The 19,736-nt window shown below is 45.6% G+C and overlaps 8 protein-coding genes across 8 annotated transcripts; 2 read left to right on the top strand and 6 right to left on the bottom strand.

Moving 5' to 3' along the window:
- Nucleotides 1-2,340: 2,340 nt before the first annotated feature.
- Nucleotides 2,341-3,626, bottom strand: LOC131263554 (TM2 domain-containing protein CG10795). Its single transcript, XM_058265767.1, has 2 exons — nt 3,220-3,626; nt 2,341-3,150 (listed from the first exon to the last, which is right to left on the bottom strand). Exons 1-2 carry the CDS (start codon nt 3,501-3,503, stop codon nt 2,874-2,876), a joined length of 561 nt encoding a protein of 186 aa, XP_058121750.1. The 5' UTR covers nt 3,504-3,626; the 3' UTR covers nt 2,341-2,873.
- Nucleotides 3,627-3,854: 228 nt separating this feature from the next.
- Nucleotides 3,855-5,385, bottom strand: LOC131265346 (facilitated trehalose transporter Tret1-like). The gene is made up of 2 exons (XM_058267604.1): nt 5,298-5,385; nt 3,855-5,236 (listed from the first exon to the last, which is right to left on the bottom strand). The coding sequence occupies exons 1-2, from the start codon at nt 5,383-5,385 to the stop codon at nt 3,855-3,857; spliced, it is 1,470 nt and encodes a 489-aa protein (XP_058123587.1).
- Nucleotides 5,386-6,909: 1,524 nt separating this feature from the next.
- Nucleotides 6,910-8,539, top strand: LOC131265344 (facilitated trehalose transporter Tret1-like). Its single transcript, XM_058267603.1, has 2 exons — nt 6,910-6,976; nt 7,188-8,539. The coding sequence occupies exons 1-2, from the start codon at nt 6,910-6,912 to the stop codon at nt 8,537-8,539; spliced, it is 1,419 nt and encodes a 472-aa protein (XP_058123586.1).
- Nucleotides 8,373-11,321, bottom strand: LOC131267750 (RINT1-like protein). The gene is made up of 6 exons (XM_058270701.1): nt 11,073-11,321; nt 10,189-11,007; nt 9,888-10,113; nt 9,002-9,791; nt 8,655-8,929; nt 8,373-8,560 (listed from the first exon to the last, which is right to left on the bottom strand). The coding sequence occupies exons 1-5, from the start codon at nt 11,211-11,213 to the stop codon at nt 8,737-8,739; spliced, it is 2,169 nt and encodes a 722-aa protein (XP_058126684.1). The 5' UTR covers nt 11,214-11,321; the 3' UTR covers nt 8,373-8,560; nt 8,655-8,736.
- A 587-nt stretch (nt 11,322-11,908) lies between these two features.
- LOC131263457 (chromatin accessibility complex protein 1) lies at nt 11,909-13,083 on the bottom strand. Its single transcript, XM_058265658.1, has 2 exons — nt 12,875-13,083; nt 11,909-12,807 (listed from the first exon to the last, which is right to left on the bottom strand). Exons 1-2 carry the CDS (start codon nt 12,989-12,991, stop codon nt 12,367-12,369), a joined length of 558 nt encoding a protein of 185 aa, XP_058121641.1. The 5' UTR covers nt 12,992-13,083; the 3' UTR covers nt 11,909-12,366.
- Nucleotides 13,084-13,247: 164 nt separating this feature from the next.
- Nucleotides 13,248-15,461, bottom strand: LOC131262475 (probable cytochrome P450 308a1). Its single transcript, XM_058264485.1, has 5 exons — nt 14,616-15,461; nt 14,363-14,550; nt 14,071-14,296; nt 13,606-14,002; nt 13,248-13,535 (listed from the first exon to the last, which is right to left on the bottom strand). Exons 1-5 carry the CDS (start codon nt 15,135-15,137, stop codon nt 13,369-13,371), a joined length of 1,500 nt encoding a protein of 499 aa, XP_058120468.1. The 5' UTR covers nt 15,138-15,461; the 3' UTR covers nt 13,248-13,368.
- Nucleotides 15,462-15,801: 340 nt separating this feature from the next.
- On the bottom strand, nt 15,802-17,676 carry LOC131263496 (probable cytochrome P450 308a1). Its single transcript, XM_058265701.1, has 5 exons — nt 17,155-17,676; nt 16,899-17,086; nt 16,613-16,838; nt 16,152-16,548; nt 15,802-16,089 (listed from the first exon to the last, which is right to left on the bottom strand). Exons 1-5 carry the CDS (start codon nt 17,674-17,676, stop codon nt 15,923-15,925), a joined length of 1,500 nt encoding a protein of 499 aa, XP_058121684.1. The 3' UTR covers nt 15,802-15,922.
- Nucleotides 17,677-18,197: 521 nt separating this feature from the next.
- LOC131265343 (methylenetetrahydrofolate reductase (NADPH)) lies at nt 18,198-19,145 on the top strand. Its single transcript, XM_058267602.1, has one exon. It carries the CDS (start codon nt 18,198-18,200, stop codon nt 19,143-19,145), a length of 948 nt encoding a protein of 315 aa, XP_058123585.1.
- The last annotated feature ends 591 nt before the right edge of the window (nt 19,146-19,736 follow it).

Here is a 19,736-nt window from a genome sequence, read left to right as displayed (position 1 = left end):
ACTAGCGAGTATTCATTCACGGAAACCTCAAAACTTACTCCTGAATCGTTCGGAGTGTACTCCGTGACTCGATTTCTAAAGAGGAAAAGGGATGGATCGAGAGTACGAAAGGAGATGCTCCAGTGGCAGCCGTCCTACTGCCGAAAAGTACTGACGATGTTGATGGTGGTGATGATGAGGATATGTCTACAGTATTTCATACCGATGGAAAGGAAGTTCTGGGAGTCCGCCATGACCTCCGCAAGAACTTCATAGTATGAAATCGGTGTAAGGCTATGATCATTCGTGGAACCTTATAGCTATACGAATACACTATTCATTTATCCTATCCAAGTAGACATACTACATTGGATAAACTAAACTTCCGAGGTGTGTAATGGGAATTTCCCCGAAAAGGAAGTCACAATTTCTCCAAACATGACTTATCATTTTGTTATTTAAATTTTTGTTAGCTTATTTGGAGGCTCTTTAGAGCTTGTGCAAGGTTCAGTAAATTTTAAGGAAGACGCAGGTTTCTGTTGATCATATACTTAAAGGTTATTGTGAGAGAGGTAGACGATCAACAAAATTGGTTCGGCTTCAGGTCAGGCATGTTTCCACTCCTGTTCCTCCTTCTTCTGCTGCTCTGCAGCAAACGCAGGAAAGTTTTACCGAAATGACACGCGAAAAGTGAAACGATTTAGTTTAAGGGCTCACGTTGTCCTGCCCTCCTCGCTGCCACGCGGTATTGCCCCCCTGGAACCATCTTTGAGGGACTCGCAACCACAAAGCACACTTGGCGGAGTTGTTTCGAAGGTATCACGACGGTGGCGGCATAGATACATAATTTTTGCCCACAAAGGTGGAAGCTATTGGTTTCGCCATTTTTCCTCCCAATGGCCGTAATGGGACAAATTTCGGATGGAAACGAAGGCATGGAAACAGGGAATGTTTGGCAAGTTCTTGACACACATAAATTTGTTCTTTTGCCTCTCTTCTTCTCCCATCCGGTTTGAATGCTTTGTTTATCAATACCTGGCCAGGGGAAGGATTAAACTTGGAATTTCACAACGTTACCTTTACAAGTTCACAGTTCTTTGTCGAAGGTTAGGATTTTTCAATTTATGTTCCTAACCCAGAGCAAGACATTTAATAAAAATGATTTTGGTGTGTTTTCTTGTTGTAAATTGGACCGTAGAAATATGTTCATCCATACTATCAACTCCCAAAAAGTGTTTCAAAATAAAATATGACCCATAGTCTTATTGCATACAATCATCGAATATACATTTCAATTTCATTTATTGAACCAAAGCTTCACTTGGTCTTCCTTCCACCTTCCTCTTATCCTGCCACGTTCCAGGATGATGGTGGGAAAATTAAAATATATCCGGCATTAAACATATTGCCTTTCGATGCCCTACCGAAATGTCCTTGATCGTGTTTGGTCGTAAAATGTATGAAAAATCACGGCCTGTCTATAAGTCTGTGTCCCATTTTGATTGGCAGCCAATTTCCTGCCGACGTTATTCCAGGACAGGCTTGTGCAACACCCTTCGGCTCAAGGACATTGGCATTATCCAGGGAATCATTGCAGACTTTCGATGAACAATAGGACTTAAACTCTTCTTTCCGTTCCCCAAGAAAATTACGAATAAATGGAGCATTATTGAAATGTTGTTTCCTATATCATGATTGTTCGACACCCCTGAACTAATGCGAAATGATTGAACGGTTTAACATTGCTTGTCGACATTGTGCCCTTATTCGCGGGACAGAAATTGTAATGGAATCTCATCGATTCTTTTACGGTTCGCCAAAACGCTGGTCACATTCTTTTTGGCCATCGGCGGCGTCCACCGAAAGGAGGTACACCGAGTGAAAGCGATTCGGCACATCACTCATCCATGTTTAGTTGCATTCAGTGCGCGGATAATCCACCACCTTTCCGAACCTGGCCGGTATGGATCAAACCTGGCGAGCAGTAACAGTCTGCTTTCAAAGTCATCGTAAATCGCGTCAAGCGAAGGAACAATTCGATTCTGTTTGAGGTAAAAAAAACAAAAATGCTTAAGAGAACATCGTAAATTCGATTCGCGAACAAGTTGGCAACCGCAACACGGCATCGATACACGCAGTCCTCAATTCGAGGATGGCATTTCGCGTTCGAACGGTTTTCCCCAGGAAGGCCGTATATTGAACAGTTCGCTTTTGCTTTTTTCTGATGAACGAAAAAAAAACAAACCAAAAAACCACCTTGACGAGAATCGTAAAAAGAACTGTTTCCCCGGCCGCATAAACTGATGAGATATAACCGTTACCATCCATAAAATAATAGTCGACCAGAGACTGGAGGTCCGTATTGATCCTTTTATTTGGTAACAACCTTCAGGCGAGCTTTAATTTAACACACACTTTTAACAAGCAATATTTTAGGATATCAAAAGTTCGATTTAATGCTATTCCAAGGAACACAACGAGGAAGAGAAATAAAAATGTCATATTCTTTCCTATTCATTGTTATTTTTAAATCAAGCAGTACAGTTTGTGGCATGCTTTGATGTTATCAGTCAAATTTTCCTAGTAGTTCGTTTTTCTTTGTAAAACATATATCTTAACGTTTTTCGAATATTATTTTATTTGTTTCTTTGTAACATTAGTGTTTTTTTTTCTAGCGATGTTTTGTGTAAGTTTCTACTACAAACGAAACTAAATAACTTCCATTCGTATCACATTTCCTTACTTTCCTCCACAAAGGGAAAACTAAGGTGTCTCACCAGGACAATATTCGAAAGATGGATGCTCGAACAAACTATCCACAAGGCAAGGGCATTTTGTGTAGCCTAGTTCCTCGTTCTTGGCCATCGGGGCAGCCGGAACACGTTTGCCAGCAATCACCAGTTGTCCTGCGGTAGTCGGTAGGTCCAATTGTCGCTCCGCACGACCGTAATGACGGGGCCGTAGTAGGGAATAATGTAGGCCGATCCGTCGGCTGGTCCAACGACTTGCGTCGCTATGAGAATAACGTCCACCAGCTGGCCGAGGAACATGAAGCCAAGGGTGCAGAATTTCAGTAACCCCAAAGCCGGATACCCCAGGTAAAACCGATCCGCACCGAACATGCCGAGGAACACCGACAACAGTAGGGCCGTATCGAAGTGGTAACCATTGCTGGGGAGGAGAAAAAGCGGAGGATTAACTATATATTTGAAAGAAACAAGGGTAGATTCGCGAACTTACGTCCACTTGCATGGCAATTCCCGTGTAAAACTGTTGTTCTTCGTCTCACTGCATATGATGCCCTCGGAGGCGATACACCAAACCCGGGCCTTGTTTTCCCGCGTACAACCCCGTAGTTGTTGGGTTTTGGGATCGATTTGACGCAGCGATGGATTAGGACAGATGAACTGACCCATCCGGAGGGTATTGCAATCGGTTTCATCGGAGGACGTTGGCACCAGGAGCATGAAAACCAGCACCAACAGGGTTGGCGTAAGTGGATGTGGTAACCGAACTAATGGCATTTTGTGATGAGATTATGGTGGCACTAACTACTTGGGCAATACAATTTCACTGTTCTACCAAACCGTAGGTGAAAAACGCACAATAAAACCGCTAAAGAAACAGCTGAAGAGGATCGTGTTTATGTTTACGTTTGACGCATCCGTCATTGTTGATCCGTCAAACTCGTGCGACAAACAATACGACCCATGCAACAAATAGAAAGCGCGCGGATTAAGATGAAGCTCGCGTGGATGACATGCCCGAGACCAGCACGTGGTTGATTTAAAATTTAAATCTTTGAATGAAAATTTTAAAAAATGTAGTTTTACACAATTATATTTATTGTTCTAATATCTTATAAAATGGAATACTTAACAAAGAAGAGGGCGTTTCTTGATCCGCTCATCCGGCATTATGTTCGTTCTACCGTGCTGCATTATCTCCTGAATACGCTCAAACGATTGTCCCTTCGTTTCGGGGATTATGAAATATATCAAAACCCCCGTCACGGTCGTGCAGACAGTAAAAATCCAGAACGATACGTACGTTCCAGCCCCGTCGGAGATGACTTGGAACAGCTTGACCACGGAGAACACGACCACCGAAGAGATGACGGCAAACACTGCATTTGCTGCCGCCTTGATGTGCTTCGGAAATACTTCACCCAGAATGGCAAACGGCACTGTAGCCAACCCGATGGCGAAGGAGATGATAAAAAGTAGCACTCCAGCGAATGGTACCCAACCGTGGGCCGCTCCCGGTTCCGTCGAGAGCACGTCGGAGGTGGTCTCGTCCAGGGTGAAATAAATGGCACAGGTGATCAATCCGAGCATGGATCCGGCCGTTGAGAAAAGAAGAAGAGGTCGCCGGCCAGCTCGATCGACTAGGAATGTGGGTAAAAGTACAGATGCAAGTTGAACGAGGGCGAGAACGATCGACAATTCGGCGGCACTGAGAGGAAGCGCAAGTCGGGAGAAAATGGTCTGCGAATATCCAAGGATGGCGTTGATTCCGGTCAGCTGCATGCCGAGCGAGAGGAGTAGGATGATTGCCAGACTTTTCCTATTAGATGATGCGCACAACAGTTGATTCAGTGGATTACCCTCACGTTTGCTATCCAGCAGGAGTTTGCTCATCCGGCAAAGTTCCTCCTCAACTTGAACGCCGTCCGACCGACGTAACCACTGGAGACTTTCCCGTGCGGCACGTTCGTTTCCCTGTGTGAGTAGAAAATATGGCGTCTCGGGCATCCAGAAAAACACTACACAAAACACAACCGGAAGTGCGAGCGAAATCCAGGCCAGCGCACGGAATCCAACGTACGGACCAACAACGTACTCGAACAAGAAGGCCAGTTTGGCCATCACCGTAACGAGCACACCCGTTGACCCACGGATGGCATCAGAAGATATTTCCCCGAGGTAGATTGGCGTCACGGAGTATGCAAGACCGTAGCCAATGCCGTGTAACAATCGGGCAGCATATAACATTCCGACGGACTGGGCAAACGCAATCATCAGCCATCCAGCCGCGATTGGTAGCGCACTGCTGAGCAGCACCTTTCGCCTTCCGAAGCGATCGACGAAAAGGCCACAGATGACGGGTCCAAACAGAGATCCGATCGACAGGAGCGACACTATCCAGGACCCTTCATCTGGAGACACGGGAACGGGTGAGTTTGGTCCACGAAGTGCCGGAAGAGCTGGTGAAGACCAACCGGCACAAGCCACCGAGGCTACCAATGATGAGGTCGCTGCAAACAAGAAGAGTAAGTAAGGAAATAACTCCTCCTGAACATATCTTTGTATACTCACCAGCAAATGCAGCGAAATACTCATTCCGATACTGTCCTCCTCTGAACCCCTTCGAAACGGCACTCTTGCCCACTGAGTTTTTCTTCATCGTCAATACTCTGTCTCAAGCTGACCACTGCTGGAAACGGAATGACCGTGTCTTCCGTTAGACTGGGCCCCAATTAGACGGGGAACCATTACAAAGCGTCATTCCATTGCGCTTGATATGTTTTATGATGCACCCAATTGGACAACTCAAACAAAACCCCGTACCTCATCGTGGGAAAAGTGCGGCACAGTTGCTATCACTATACTGTCTACCATAAACCATCATTTACCTGCCGTCGAAACATCGTCCTCTCTATTGCTGCGGGATGTGGCTTGGAAGATGTTGCCTTGTTCCAATCTGATTACAGAGGGTGGCCATGCTCGGGGTAAGATAGGAGCAAGATGTGGGTTTCGATTGTATAGAAGTCTACTAGGCGGTCATTGCGATGGAACCAAGCAATAGTTACAAGCAATAGTTATCGAGACATTAACAGATGAAAGAGATGTGGTTCGAAGAATAGATTTAATATCTGCGGAATCTAAATTGTTGCAAAAAGGGGTAGAAACTTTCCATCTAATTCTTAAAACAACCTGACAACGTTATCTACAGACTGGGTTCGTTGCTAAAGGCGAAAGTTATTGCGGCAATATGATACCTAGTCTAGTGAACGAATGGATTTATTATAGTTCGTTCACCTCAAATGCAATTAACATCTTTATATTACAGTTGCCATAGTTTAGATGACAACGTTTTACGTAGATTTTCTTTGCATGCTATGTTAAAAAATGAGCAGGAACTTTCTACGAACAGCAAGGTTGGCACATTAATCGGTGGTAAACGGTGTGATAATTGATAAATTATTTCATCACGTGTATTCGTTATCGGTAAACATAATCCAATCCGGACTGCAACGCATGTTATCTTCATATTCATGAGTCGATATTGGCAATAAAATTATCGAAGGCCTGATAAAGCGACTCCCTATTGCCCCCAGGATCGAATGAAGACACATACAAATGGTCCCGTAGCACTACGTCATAGCAGCGATAACCAACCTCGGTGTCGCGTGTCACACCGAAATGATCGGAGAGGATTGGAACGCCCATCCGTTACAAGGGGGTGAGGTTTATCAAGCTCGTCATCCGATGTTTAGGGGCTCTTCTTATCCGAAATACCTCTTGCCAGGGTATCGGGGACCATAAATACAGAAGGCTCGCATCCCTTCAGAGAAGATATGACGGTATCAAGCATCTTCCACACCAACACCAATTGTCCAGACGATTGAGGGGGCGGCCAGTCCGGGAGTAATCGATCACCGTCCGTCGGCATATCGTAATCAAGTTGAAAATCGTCTACCTTTATTGAGCCGGTCTGTCCTGTCCTGACCAGCGAAAAAGATGATTGCCCGCAATCGATTGCCCTGCGAAACCCTGGACGAACAGTTCACTCTCGTCTGTTGTAAAGAGTGGGAGCAAAAGTTTGTCTTAAATCGTCCGGCCGGTGTACGGGTGAAACCTTTTCGGTGTAGATTAATTACTGTCCATCGATTGTGAAACCGTCCTCCGACGTTAAAATAACAGCACGATGGGAACTTGGGATACTGTGAAAGATTTTCGAAAATATGCCAATCAATACTTGGCTGCCTTCACAGGTAAGATCAACTCACCATTGGGATAAGTAGGCTACGATCTTGCTGTTTTGCATTTGCATACTAACATGCATTAGTGCAGGCGCCCAGTCAAACTTATCTTATCGGCCGTCCAATTGTACCCCGTCATTGATTCACTCGTTGGCCATTTTTGTTTGATGAGTTCAAAAAATTGTATCACCTGTTTCGATCAACTCTTACCGTATTTTCCCAGGTACTCTTCTTATGCTCTCGGTGGCCGCATCCTACGGCTGGACGTCACCAACGCTGCCACTTTTGTTGTCCGATGACTCCCCGGTGCCAATCACGCCAGACGAAAGCTCCTGGATCGTGTCGATCCTGGTGCTAACGTCGATTGCCGGCCCTGTCGCCTCCGCTTGGCTAATAGATGGTTTCGGGCGTAAGATTGCCCTCCTGGTGGCGGTTATTCCTAGCATTGTTGGCTGGATACTTATCGGTGTTGGAGAATCTGTGGCGGTGCTGTTTGTTTCCCGTGCACTCAGTGGAATCTCGTACGGTATGGCCTACTCTTCGATGTCAGTTTATCTCGGTGAGATCGCTTCCGATGGGATACGCGGCTCGATCGGAACGCTGCTCACGGTGATGGCCAAAACGGGCATCCTGCTGGAGTACGCCATCGGCCCTTACGTGGGCTTCCGCACGCTGGCATGGATTTCGCTTGGCTTCCCGAGCGCCTTCTTCGTGCTATTCCTATGGCTTCCCGAGTCGCCTTACTTCTTGCTGTCCAAGCAGCGCCCGGAACAGGCGGAGAAGAATCTAAGATGGCTGCGCCGGTCTAGCAACGTGCAAAGCGAATTGAAGATGATGCAGGCTGCCGTTGAGCGATCGCAGCAAAATCGAGGAACTTTCCGGGATCTGTTAACGCGAGGCAATAGACGCAGTTTGATCATCATTCTGGGACTTGGTGCACTGCAGCAGCTGTGCGGAAGCCAGGCGATCATCGCTTACTCGCAGCAAATCTTCGACCAGGTCAACAGTGGGCTTAAAGCTCACGAATCGTCTATCATTATGGCCGTCATACAGCTTGTCACAGCGGCCCTCTCATCCTCGATCGTCGATCGCGTTGGACGCCGACCGTTGCTGCTCCTGTCCACCATCGGCTGCGCCGTGGGCACGTTCATCGTCGGGCTTTATTTCTTCCTCGTGCACCAAGAGGTCGATGTGGACGGAATAGGCTGGATACCACTCGTCGTCATCATGGTGTACATCGTGTTCTACACCGTGGGCCTCGCGACGGTGCCGTTCGCCATTCTGGGCGAAATTTTCCCCACCAACGTAAAGGCCGTCGCAGCGGCCATATACACGATGTTTGCCGGATCGGTGGGCTTTGGCGTGTCGAAGCTATACCAGCTCATTTCCGACGAAGCGGGCACGTATGTTTCCTTCTGGATATTTGCCGCCTGCTCGGCAGTGTTCGTTGTATTCGTGTTTGCGCTAGTGCCCGAGACAAAGGGCAAACCTCTCGATCAAATACTGATCGAAATGCACACCTCGACCAGTCGAAGCATCAACTGTTGCCGCGGGAAGAAGCAACAACCTGTCTAAGCGCTGTGTTCATTATCATTCCTAGAAGTATTATTTGTAAAATCATCTTTACTCTCACTACAAGCCGCAGAATAATGTCATCAAAACCATTGAAAACTAATGACTTGCGATTTACCTTTAATGTGCCCAACACCGAAAAAGTGAAGGAACGTTTAACGTTTGGTTTTAATGCAGAGTTTTTTCTTTTCTTTTGCTGCTCAACCATTTCTCGGCATATCCACTCGTCGGTCAAGCACTTCCAGGGCGGCAGTTTTGTTAAAAATAGTCATACCCACTTCTCGCAAGGCTTGCGTTGCATCGTCGTCATCCGTCGTTTCACGTAGAAGCGTTTCCCGTAACAGCATAGCCGATCCAATCGGTAACGTAAGCAGTATACATGCATCATTTATCCTATAGGAATTAATAAGAGAAGAGCGTTAGATTTATTCAGTATCGAAAGTCTCCTCCCATTACACTGCATACTTTTTAAAGTACACATTCGGCTTTGGCGCGTACTGCCCGAACATGCAGAACAGGTTGCGTGTCATATCGAATTGAAATTGCTGTGCACCACCGGGGGAAAACTTTGTGTTCATCACCATGTCCGCTATCATCCACTGGTCCAGCAGTGCCGCGACCATGCGCAGCACAATCGTAAACACGTTCTCCGACAGCTCGTGGTGCATGTCGTGCAGGTGGCTGATTGTCGTCTGAAACATTTCGCTTGCCGTCGGGGACATCATGAGCGTTTCCTTGGCGTCCTGCACGATCTTCATCGTTGGCCACAGGTCGTGGCGGTACGGACGCGAACGTGCCGTTATTTCGTGCACAATCCACGTCACTAGCCCGTTCACCAGCGTTCGCTGCCAGTGATCGAGCTCTTCAATCACGCCATCGAACACCGAGTTTACCTGATCGGCATCCGGATCGAAAGTGGCAACGTGCAGGTGAAGGTAGTGAACGTTTTCACCCCACTCGAGCAGCACGGAACCGAGATAATTGATGGCGTTGAGAATCTTAGTCGCATTAACACCATCGTTGTACAGTTGGACCAGGCGTCGCCGAAAGTTATCGATCAATTTTAACTGGAGATCGAGAAACTGCAACTGCTGCCTCGGTTGGGGTAGATTGCAGTAGCGTTCTTTAATTGCGTCCAACAATCGTATGAACTGATCGGCACACTTGGGAATCTTCAGTTCGTCCAGGTTCGCTGGATCTAGCAACTCGAAGGGATCATGCGTATCAAGCATGGCATCCATCTTATCAGTAGTGACTGTTAAAGAAAGGATTGTACATGCGCATAAGGAAAACGTCAATATATCAACCCGATTCAGTCAAACCGGATTAATCGGCAAGGAGTTGCACTCACATTTTTCCTCGATCGCCATCCATTTGATAAAGTAAACCGGTTGAAGCAAAACGGAGACAACGCTTGCGTAACTGTTCGGATACCCTAGCGTGGTTTTCAATTCTTGCTCGAACGTAAGCACCTCATCGATGAGATGCGCAAAAAGTGCCTCATCCGTCGCTATCTGCTCAATGTCCACAATCAACTTTTCCACCGCCAGCTGCACTACCCCCCGTACGAATTGTAGCTGCAATAAAGGAAAATATTGTTTTGTAGTGTTCTCTCGCTTTGGATCTCGCTATGGCCATTTCGCCTCTCTTACCCTCACACTGCTGTCGGATATGCCGGCCCGGAGTGCAGGTGACTGAAAGTGTTGCCCAACAAACATGTGGTTTTCCTTGGCCCAAGAAAGCACCTGTGTTAGGTACCACTCTGGTCGGTCCAAACGGTTCGTTTGCTTGTTGCCGGTAAAGTGAAACTGAAATCGCTGTCGGAATGGTTTGACGAACAACTCGACCGGTGCTGAATAGGGCGGACAGATGATCCATGGCGTTAGCTTCACGCTCAGCAGATCCTGCTCGCCGGGCAGTTTAAGCAAAAACAAGTATTCCGCCAGCACGACCAGTTTGTTGATGTGATCTTTCGATGGATTAAATTGTTCAAGCGTTTGATTTAGATTAGGCCACTTGATCGTTTTCAACAACGCCTCGAATTCGGCCGAATACTTCGCCTTCAACACGTCGTGCCAATGGAATGCGGTATTGCGTGCGTACATAGTCAGGTTCGGTGCATCGAGACCCTGTATCCGATCAAGAATACTGTTTGGGCCAGAAAGTGCAACGTACAGTGCGATTGGTTTACTATCGTCTTTTGCGTTCGTCGACGATTCCAGCTCTTGGCTGATGTTTTCGATGTCCTTTACAAGCGCCAGATAGTCTCGCACAGTCTGTAGTTCTCGAATTTTCTTCATCTTTTCACCGACCATCTCCATCAACTTATCGTGGGTTTCGATGCGGTGAGTAATTTCCTGTTCAAATTCGTCCACGCTGGCTTCCTTGGTGTCCAGTTCCACCAACTTGTTACGACTGACTTCGATCATACTTTTTACACTTGGAATACAGCCCGTTGAGGTAACTGTTATCTGTAATATCAAGCATACATTATGCATACTGTTAACTTCGACACCAATCCACTGGTGGACTATACCTTCTCTCGCAGGTCTTCCAACTCGGACCGGTAGAACTTGACTAAATCTGCACATTTGTGCATATTTTGCAAATTTGGGCCGAGCTCTCGATTAAACCGGGCGATTAGTCGCTCATCTACTTCACTTTTAGCGGAATTCATTTTGGTAAGGTGTGGACTTTTAATACACTGCGTCACTACAATTTTATATTTACATAAATCTACACATCGACTGCGGTGGATGAATTGGTAATTTTTTCAGACCACACGAAAGTCGAAGAAAACCGTACAACACATCAGCAACAACAACTTTTTCCGATGTAGTTTGTTTTGACATTTTTCGGTTAGTTGGCCCATGCGATATGACAACACGAAACACTAGGTTGATTGCCAGTTCCAGTTCGGCAGTGAATCAGAGCGGAGGTTAGCAGTGCACAAGTTTCCTGAAAGGGTTAGCGGAAAAGTAAGGTTACGGCACGACCGCGTGGTCACGCCGAGCTGGAGCTCAGGTCAGAAAAATCCTAGCTGCCGCACATCTCGTGCTGTTTGAGTCAATCAAGCGGACCACGAGTTCTTGTGTCCTGACAACGGAAGGAATTATCCCTCCCGTGGACGGCGGGTGGAAATATGGCTTTTATAGCCGATCCTAAAGGACGAGCCCCTTCATAGGAGTTCGGACAGAGTCGGTACGCCTCTGATTACGAGTAAGGGAACAAACGTTCGACTTAGCGTAGGAGGATATACCCCGACTCGCATAGCGAAAGAAGAAGAAGGTTGATTGCAATGGCCAAATTGGTCAAAATTTTGAATTTTACTTTCAGAAAAAAAAAATTGATAAAAGTTTGTTGAAATATGGAATTTAAAATGATTCACTTTATTTTTTAATCGTTTGATTGGAGGCAGGATGTTTTGTGGTCAATGTCGTTAGAGATTTGTGGGTTTCAGAACATGCGGTTTCTTATGGGGTTAATAATAAATATACCACCAGGTTCCACTGAATTCAGTACAAATAGCAGTTGATCGAGATGCATGCACCTCTCGGGGATGTAACACGAACCATACTAATCGTTTTTTCAAAATGTTGTTACCAAAAGCTTAAAGGGACCTTACACCCCTGTTGGCTTCTTCTAACCCTTGTTAATTTAAAATTTAAAAAATGTATATCATGTTTGCTATCTAAGTGGAATTATTCACTCTTAATAAAAGGTCTGCATTACACTGCTTACACTTCAAAAATGATTAGCTAACGTATCCTTACTAGCACTACTCGATAGAGTTACCCACATCGATGGCCGAATATGAGTTTGCCGCTTCTTTACGGCGAATCTCCAGTTTTGTGTTTCATTTGTAGCTTTTTGTTAGTGACGTTTTTGGAGTTTTCCTTTTCGTCCGAGCTAGAATCAATCGATATGACACTATTGCTTTCACCACTGGACGATGCGGAATCTTCACTGTCGGCATCCTCCTTCTTTTTATCATCGTCATCTTCCACTGTTATCACCTCTTCCTCCTCCTCCACCTCCGCCTCTTCGTCGCCGCCAGCCTCTTCCTCTTCTTCACTTTCCGTGTCACTATCCGGATTCCTTTTCTTGGCCATCAACTCTCGGTACTGTTTGACGGTGATCTTTACCGGAAGAATCTGTTGCAGGAACTCAAGGTTATCGTTCTTTTGCACGTACTCTGCTAAATCTTTGTAATCTAGTGATTTGCTCCCAGCCTTGTGTGATCCCTTGGCCATGTGTTCGATGAACATCTCCTAAGGATTCGCAGAGAAAGCCATTAGTGGAAGGGTCTAGTCTCCGTCACCGCCACCGGATGCTTACCGCTGAACGGCACATTAGGAACAGTGCCTCCTGGTTGATAATTCCCATGTCCGGCGATGTCTTCATCACCGTCCGTATTCTGGCCATTGGAAGTTGAGTCAAGCGTTCCTGTTCCATGGTAACAGCAATTATATAGTACCTTAATTTCAACTATTTATACACAGAACCAAAAGCAAGCGTGATCAGAAACAAAAACGACGCCGAATCAAAAGCTTGCAACCGTAAACAACGACTGACAGATGCTGCCCCCGCGCGTTTTGCTATGCCACCAAACGTCAAACCGGCAGGGCCGAACATTCCAAACACAGTTCCTTTTTTAATTTCGGCCCACGTGAAAGGATAATTTTAGAATCAATCAAACCAGTTCTGTAGCGAAATCATTTCGTAAGGATTTTATTATTTGTCAACAAGTTACTACTTGAAACATTAGAAGTGCACTATTAACTACGACAACGGGTGCGTAAAATCATATTTTGTGAAGCAGGATGTACCGTCTACTTTCTGTCTTCAAAGTTAAGCCAAATGCCCGACTTCGATTGGAGCAGGAAGGAATTTCTGGCAAACTCTAGAGGCAGCTCCTGCTTCGGCGACAGCTTGACACGATAGTTCTTAAGGAGTGTTGCAATTCCAATCTTGCTTTGATGCAATGCAAATTTCATGCCTAAAACGATCCAATGTATTTTTGTTAATATTCGATTGAATGCAACATACAATTGCTACGAAATACTCACCCACGCATATACGAGGTCCTTCCCCGAATCCGAGGAATGAGTATCGGTGGCGCGTTTTGCGATTCTCTTCCAGAAAACGATCCGGATCAAAGACGTTCGGCTTTGGATAGATTTCGGGATCGTAGTGGATCGCAAAAACTGGTATCACGACTGACGTACCACGCTGTATGGTAACTTGCTTCGTTTCATTGGGAAATTGAGGAGGAAGTTGGAAGTCCTTCGTGCAAACACGTGGCAACGTAAACACAGGACTGTGCATGCGAAGGGTTTCCATCATTGCAGCCTCCATGTACACCAGCTTGTGCAGACTTGGTTCCGTTAATTTACCATCGGTTTCTTTAAGAACCGATCTTAGCTCTTCCACAATGCGGTCTTGAATCGTGGGGTTTACTGCAAGCTTTAGTTGTGAAGAATAATAAAACATGATATAGATTTTGCATAGGTCAAACAGTTATTTAAACTTACTTCGTAGAGTAAATAGCTCATCATAGTACTGGAGGTTTCGAATCCTTCCGTAAGGAACGTAACCGAATGACCAACCACTTGGTTTTCGTTAACATCAATTGTTCCATTTTCGGACAGATTATCATATAGGGCTTGAAACAGATCTTGCCGTTTGCAATCTTTTCGCTGACGAATCACCTCTTTGACCATGTTACGGAACCATTGATCAACATATTGGGGTACAAATCTAAAAGATTATAAAATAGAACATGGTTAGTCAAACAATTTGGAAGGCCGCACCAACCCGACTTACCCCACGCGCAGGAGCTTCGCCAAACCTGGAGCAAATAAAGCCAAATGCGATCGGATTGCAGTCTTCCATGTAGGAGTAAACAAGGCATTACCCATGCGTGGAAACTCTGCATCAGGGTTCGTGAATGATTCTGCATCTAGTCCAAAGGCAACACTTGCCACAACATTAACTGTATACTTGGCACAAATCTGAAATTGAACGAAGAAACAGATTCACAAACTCTGTTCGTAATTTAAAATACTGCAATACTTACATCCTTCGCCTCGAAATGACTATTGGTCTTTCGTGTGGTGTCGATGTATTGCACAAAATCATCAGCTACCAGCTGGACCAGCGGAAATGTTGGCCGAATTCGATTGCTCGTAAAGATCGTGCTCATTTGACCGCGCCGTTCCCTCCACCGTTCACCAGATTGGGCAAACGGATTGAACGCCACCAGTGGATCGACCGTTTCATCGACATGGAAATCATTTTCGTTGAACGAAGAAAAGTTGCTCACCAGCACATCACGCACAAGGTCAAGATCACGCACGACGATCGCCGGTTGGTTGGCCATCTTGTAGAATCCGACCCAGCTGGCCTGCGGAAACGACCGGTACATCTCCTCGAAGATTTCCCCAAAGTGTTTCTGGCCGGTGAACTGTTCCAGGAGATTTCCGAACATCGGGAGTGGCTTCGGACCGGCAACATTTCCCACTCGGTGCCAATAACTTAGTCTCCATTTAAAGTACAGGCATATCGCCAGCACCGCAAGGGCCACGTACAGCCCAAACATTACGTTCTAATACACCTCGTTGCCTCAACAACTGAATGGGAACTGGTGCATCTACACCGCGACAGCGGGCACCTTTCGGTCGTCGTTGATAACGCCGTCGATACTGCCGGCTACAACCAGTTCACGAAGACAGCTTGTTGCCGAATCGGTGAAATCCAATTGAGCAGAATTGAGTGTGATTAAATACAATAGGGTTGGCGGTCGAAACTCGCGCGTCCGTAACTTCGAAAATATTAGTTCTTATCTGAAATGATACCCTACTGTGCGCACTTTACGCAACATTTGGTCGTTTTTAGACCGCACGAATACGCTTCTCGCGTAGAAAAGTTTACAAACCACTGTCAACAACTCATCGATTGCTTTGTTTGTTTATTTTCTCCAGCTATTTAAAGATGACGTCTTTAGGGTAAACGATACGTTGAAGGAAAGTGAATTTAAAACGTGCGCATTTAAAATATGATGTTCCCTCAAGATCGGTGTGATCAGTATGTTCATACTCGTTGATATTCTCCCCCATTGCATCACAAGCAAGCACATGTGAAAAAAAAAAATCTTCATCTCATGGGTATGCATAATTTTGGCACGCACCAATGTGTTTCTGACAAAGTGTGGAAATTAGTTATTCAAATGAACGTTTATTTTTATTCACAGTTTTGCCGTGGCGTCTGCTTATCTTATCATGCATTCGCAGAGCACCACAAGCACGAACCCCACTACACTTCATTAGTAAGTCAACCGCAGATAGCTGCCGGGGTTCTATTGCGCAAAATTATTACTTTCCGCCGTCATTCTCGATCTTCGAAATTTAGCCATATTCCCGACTTAGGTTGCAGAAGGAACGTATTTTTCGCAAACTCTAGTGGCAGCTCCTGCTTCGGAGAAAGCTTGACACGATAGTTGTTCAGGAGTGTCGCAATCCCAATTTTGGTCTGGTGCATTGCAAATTTCATCCCTAGAAGAAGCAATCAATGTTGTATGATGGAGAGGTTTGATGATTGAGCTTCCAATACATACCCAAACACATTCGAGGTCCTTCCCCGAATCCGAGGAATGCGTACCGGTGGCGTGTTTTGCGATTCTCCTCCAGAAAACGGTCCGGATCAAAGACGTTCGGCTTTGGATAGATTTCGGGATCGTAGTGGATCGCATGAACCGGAATCACGACGGACGTACCCGGCCGTACCGTAACTTGCTTTGTGTCGTTGGGAAACTGCGGTGGAAGTTGGAAGTCCTTCGTACAAACTCGTGGCAACGTAAAAACTGAACTGTGCATGCGAAGGGTTTCCATCATTGCAGCCTCCATGTACACCAGCTTGTGAAGACTTGCTTCCACTAATGTTCCTTCCGTTTCCTTAAGAACTGATCGCAGCTCATTCACTACTCGATCCTGAATAGTTGGATTCATTGCTAGCTGGAATTATGAAGTAGATGGATTCTGAGCAATGGATTCTGGCATTACGAATATCTAAACTTACTTGGAAGAGCAAATAACTCATCAAAGAGCTGGAGGTTTCGAATCCTTCTGTTAGAAATGTTACCGAATGGCCAACCGCGTGGTTTTCATCGATCTCGATCATTCCGTTTTCGGACAAATTATCGTACATAGCTTGAAACAAGTCTTGCCTTTTCGTATTTTTTCGTTGAAGAATTGCTTGTTTTACCATCTTACGGAACCATTGTTCAACGTAAGCGGGGACAAACCTACATTAACAAACAATAATAATAATAATTTCATCTCCATAATATGGTGATAGAACTTACGGTATACGTAGAAGCTTCGCTAAGCCTGGAGCAAACATGGCTAAATGTGTTCGCATGGCCGTTTGCCACGTTGGAGTAAATAATGCATTGCCCATTCGGGAAAACTCTGCATTGGGATTCGTGAATGATTCTCCATCGATACCGAAGGCAACTCCTGCCACTACATTGATTGTATACTTGGCGAAGATCTAAAGTCATTGAAAATAATTAAAAATTAGCGACTTTTCAATTAAGTACTGCTTCGAAACAAACTCACATCTTTTGCCTCGAAATGGTGATCGGTTTTTCGTGTGGTGTTAATGTATCGTAGAAAATCATTGGCAATTTCCTGTACTAACGGAAAGGTTGGTCTGATGCGATTCTGGGTGAGAATCATGCTCATCTGAGCACGTCGCTCCTTCCATCGATCTCCGGCTTGTACAAACGGGTTGGCCGCCATCAGTGGATCGACCGTTTCATCGACATGGAAATCGTTTTCGTTGAACGAAGAAAAGTTGCTCACCAGCACATCACGCACAAGGTCAAGATCACGCACGACGATCGCCGGTTGATTGGCCATCTTGTAGAATCCGACCCAGCTGGCCTGCGGAAACGACCGGTACATCTCCTCGAAGATTTCCCCAAAGTGTTTCTGGCCGGTGAACTGTTCCAGTAGATTTCCGAACATCGGAAGCGGCTTCGGACCGGCTATATTTCCCACTCGGTGCCAGTAACTTAACTTCCATTTAAAGTACAGGCATATCGCCAGCACCGCAAGGGCCACGTACAGCCCAAACATAATGTCCTTTTGCACCTGTGGTTGCCTCAGTTGCCAGAGAGGAACTAAATTGTCTGTCCGAAAAGCAAGCACCTTAATTATTCTTAGATTACAGTAAAGATAGGCACCCCATCAAGCATTAAACGGCTTGTTTCTATGGCGTAGCCTAACTACGATAAATAAATATAATCTTATCAAATATATTCTTCCGACTATGAACGTTAACCAAAATTGGTCCTAGTATGATTCGGTTCCTTTTGTTAGAAACCTATTTCAAGTTCAATGAATATAAGCACATTAGCTCATCAAGTTTTTTGGTTCAGATTTGATTGTGTGGGGAAGTATAGAAACAATTTGTTATTAATTTTCGCTTCTTCTCCTCTCAAGCTCTTATCTTATCGGACGTTCCCATAGCCGCGAACCGCAAACATTACTCGAGTTGAGCATCCCCGGACACATACAAGCTATCATTTCCTCCGAGAGCACGAACAATAAATTGCGTGTTCATCATCGCTCAGTCGTTCAGCACATCAGCGTTCGCGATGGCTTCACTTACACCGGCTAACGAGGCGGAAGAACAAGTCGAAAATTTGCATACTAAATTGGCGACTATTTTCGGCTCGCCGTCCGAAACTGTTTCATCCGTGTGCTATTCAATCGAAATATCGGCCAAAGATGACTTCGATATGGAACTGTTGGAGCAGCTATCGCCTCAGCCAATTTTCTGCTCCTTTCCCTGGATTTCCGACGAAACGCTACGGTACGAGGATAACTTTCCTCAGGCTCCATCCCTACGGTTGAGCAAAGAGCTCCAGAAAGCCCGATACACCGTAGTAAACCATCTGTCCTGCTACAACCTAACGGAGCAGCAGGTGGAAAAGTTTTTAGCTACGGGCGTGCGGAATCTTTTCATCATTCGCGGTGATACCGTAACGCCCGGGCAGCGGTTCCGGAACGCGGCCAACTTGGTGCAGCATCTGCGGGATCGTGAGCAAGCGAACGGCGGTGGCGTCAAACTGACGATCGGAGTTGGTGGCTATCCCTACGGCCATTCGCAGTCCCGATCGGACACGGAAGAGCTGCAATATCTTCAGGCAAAGGTTGCGATCGGAGTCGATTTTCTGCTCACCCAAACGCTGTACGACGCGGACTCCTTCTTCCGGTATCGGGAGCGTTGCCGGCAGGTCGGCATAACCATCCCGATTATTCCCGGCATCTATGTTCCTCACTCGTACCAGCACCTACAAGCCATGCTGAAGATCACGAACATAACGTTGCCGCCACTTTTACGTGCCTCCTTCGACTCACACGCCGACGACACACCGGACCAGTTCGAGGCGTTTGTGGTGGACCATTTCGTTGGGGTCGTGCGGAACTTGTTGCAACCAAACGTTGCCACGAACGAACCCGTTCGTTTAGTTCACTTTTTCACCTTCAACAAGTTAAGACTGCTTCAACAGGTTCTCTTTAAACTGAAAAATATATTGTGATAATAAAGAAAAAAGAACAGATTTTATTAGTTAAAAATCAAAGTGGGTTGAACTGAATCCATACTTATATACTTTCATATTGTTTGTAGGATAGATTCTTTATTCATTCCATAGATTTCTTTTTGCTTGTACAAATATGACGTTTACAGAGGGGTGTCTCGTTAGACTACTAGATCTACACATTTTACTTGCCTTGTTCTTTTTACGAGCACGTGGTTCGCACACGTTGTATTTTCAAATACACACATAGCTCCCTGGTGTTACATTCTCTGGGCCATCCATGTTTCTTCTTGAGCCACCTCTATTATAATAATGTTTTAACGTTGGAATTGCGTATCTTTTCTCCTTCACAGCTGTTCCAATAGCTACACACTGCGAGATAGAAACTTTTCATATTCAGGCATATAGCTAGTGTAAAACAAAAACAACAGGTCATGTGTTCACTTGGTTTGCCCCGTTGGATTTTGGGATGGTTTGAGGAGTGTGTTTCTTTTCTATTGGTTCTGGGTGATGCACTCGATCGTGATTTGATGGGTAATGAAAATATTACAAACGTTTCTTTTACTGGTCTTGGCATCCGCTCCGTTAAAA

The sequence above is a fragment of the Anopheles coustani genome, chromosome 2 (assembly GCF_943734705.1).
Source record: "Anopheles coustani chromosome 2, idAnoCousDA_361_x.2, whole genome shotgun sequence".
In the NCBI taxonomy this organism is placed as follows: Eukaryota; Metazoa; Arthropoda; class Insecta; order Diptera; family Culicidae; genus Anopheles; species Anopheles coustani.
This window is presented reverse-complemented; position numbering and strand designations above follow the sequence as displayed.

Excerpts from the sequence above, each read along its gene's own strand:
- LOC131263554 (XM_058265767.1), bottom strand. The coding sequence starts at position 3,503 with ATGCCATTAGTTCGGTTACCACATCCACTTACGCCAACCCTGTTGGTG. Across the intron at positions 3,151-3,219 it reads GAATTGCCATGCAAGTGGAC|CAATGGTTACCACTTCGATA; the intron begins GTAAGTTCGCGA and ends TCTCCTCCCCAG.
- LOC131265346 (XM_058267604.1), bottom strand. The coding sequence starts at position 5,385 with ATGAAGAAAAACTCAGTGGGCAAGAGTGCCGTTTCGAAGGGGTTCAGA. Across the intron at positions 5,237-5,297 it reads GTATTTCGCTGCATTTGCTG|CGACCTCATCATTGGTAGCC; the intron begins GTGAGTATACAA and ends TCTTGTTTGCAG.
- LOC131265344 (XM_058267603.1), top strand. The coding sequence starts at position 6,910 with ATGGGAACTTGGGATACTGTGAAAGATTTTCGAAAATATGCCAATCAA. Across the intron at positions 6,977-7,187 it reads ATACTTGGCTGCCTTCACAG|GTACTCTTCTTATGCTCTCG; the intron begins GTAAGATCAACT and ends GTATTTTCCCAG.
- LOC131267750 (XM_058270701.1), bottom strand. The coding sequence starts at position 11,213 with ATGAATTCCGCTAAAAGTGAAGTAGATGAGCGACTAATCGCCCGGTTT. Across the intron at positions 10,114-10,188 it reads TATCCGACAGCAGTGTGAGG|CTACAATTCGTACGGGGGGT; the intron begins GTAAGAGAGGCG and ends CCTTTATTGCAG. Across the intron at positions 8,930-9,001 it reads CCGAATGTGTACTTTAAAAA|GATAAATGATGCATGTATAC; the intron begins GTATGCAGTGTA and ends TAATTCCTATAG.
- LOC131263457 (XM_058265658.1), bottom strand. The coding sequence starts at position 12,991 with ATGGAACAGGAACGCTTGACTCAACTTCCAATGGCCAGAATACGGACG. Across the intron at positions 12,808-12,874 it reads TCCTAATGTGCCGTTCAGCG|GAGATGTTCATCGAACACAT; the intron begins GTAAGCATCCGG and ends GCGAATCCTTAG.
- LOC131262475 (XM_058264485.1), bottom strand. The coding sequence starts at position 15,137 with ATGTTTGGGCTGTACGTGGCCCTTGCGGTGCTGGCGATATGCCTGTAC. Across the intron at positions 14,551-14,615 it reads GTCATTTCGAGGCGAAGGAT|ATTTGTGCCAAGTATACAGT; the intron begins GTAAGTATTGCA and ends GTTCAATTTCAG. Across the intron at positions 14,003-14,070 it reads TGAGCTATTTACTCTACGAA|CTTGCAGTAAACCCCACGAT; the intron begins GTAAGTTTAAAT and ends TCACAACTAAAG.
- LOC131263496 (XM_058265701.1), bottom strand. The coding sequence starts at position 17,676 with ATGTTTGGGCTGTACGTGGCCCTTGCGGTGCTGGCGATATGCCTGTAC. Across the intron at positions 16,839-16,898 it reads GCGAAGCTTCTACGTATACC|GTTTGTCCCCGCTTACGTTG; the intron begins GTAAGTTCTATC and ends TTGTTAATGTAG. Across the intron at positions 16,549-16,612 it reads TGAGTTATTTGCTCTTCCAA|CTAGCAATGAATCCAACTAT; the intron begins GTAAGTTTAGAT and ends TCATAATTCCAG.
- LOC131265343 (XM_058267602.1), top strand. The coding sequence starts at position 18,198 with ATGGCTTCACTTACACCGGCTAACGAGGCGGAAGAACAAGTCGAAAAT.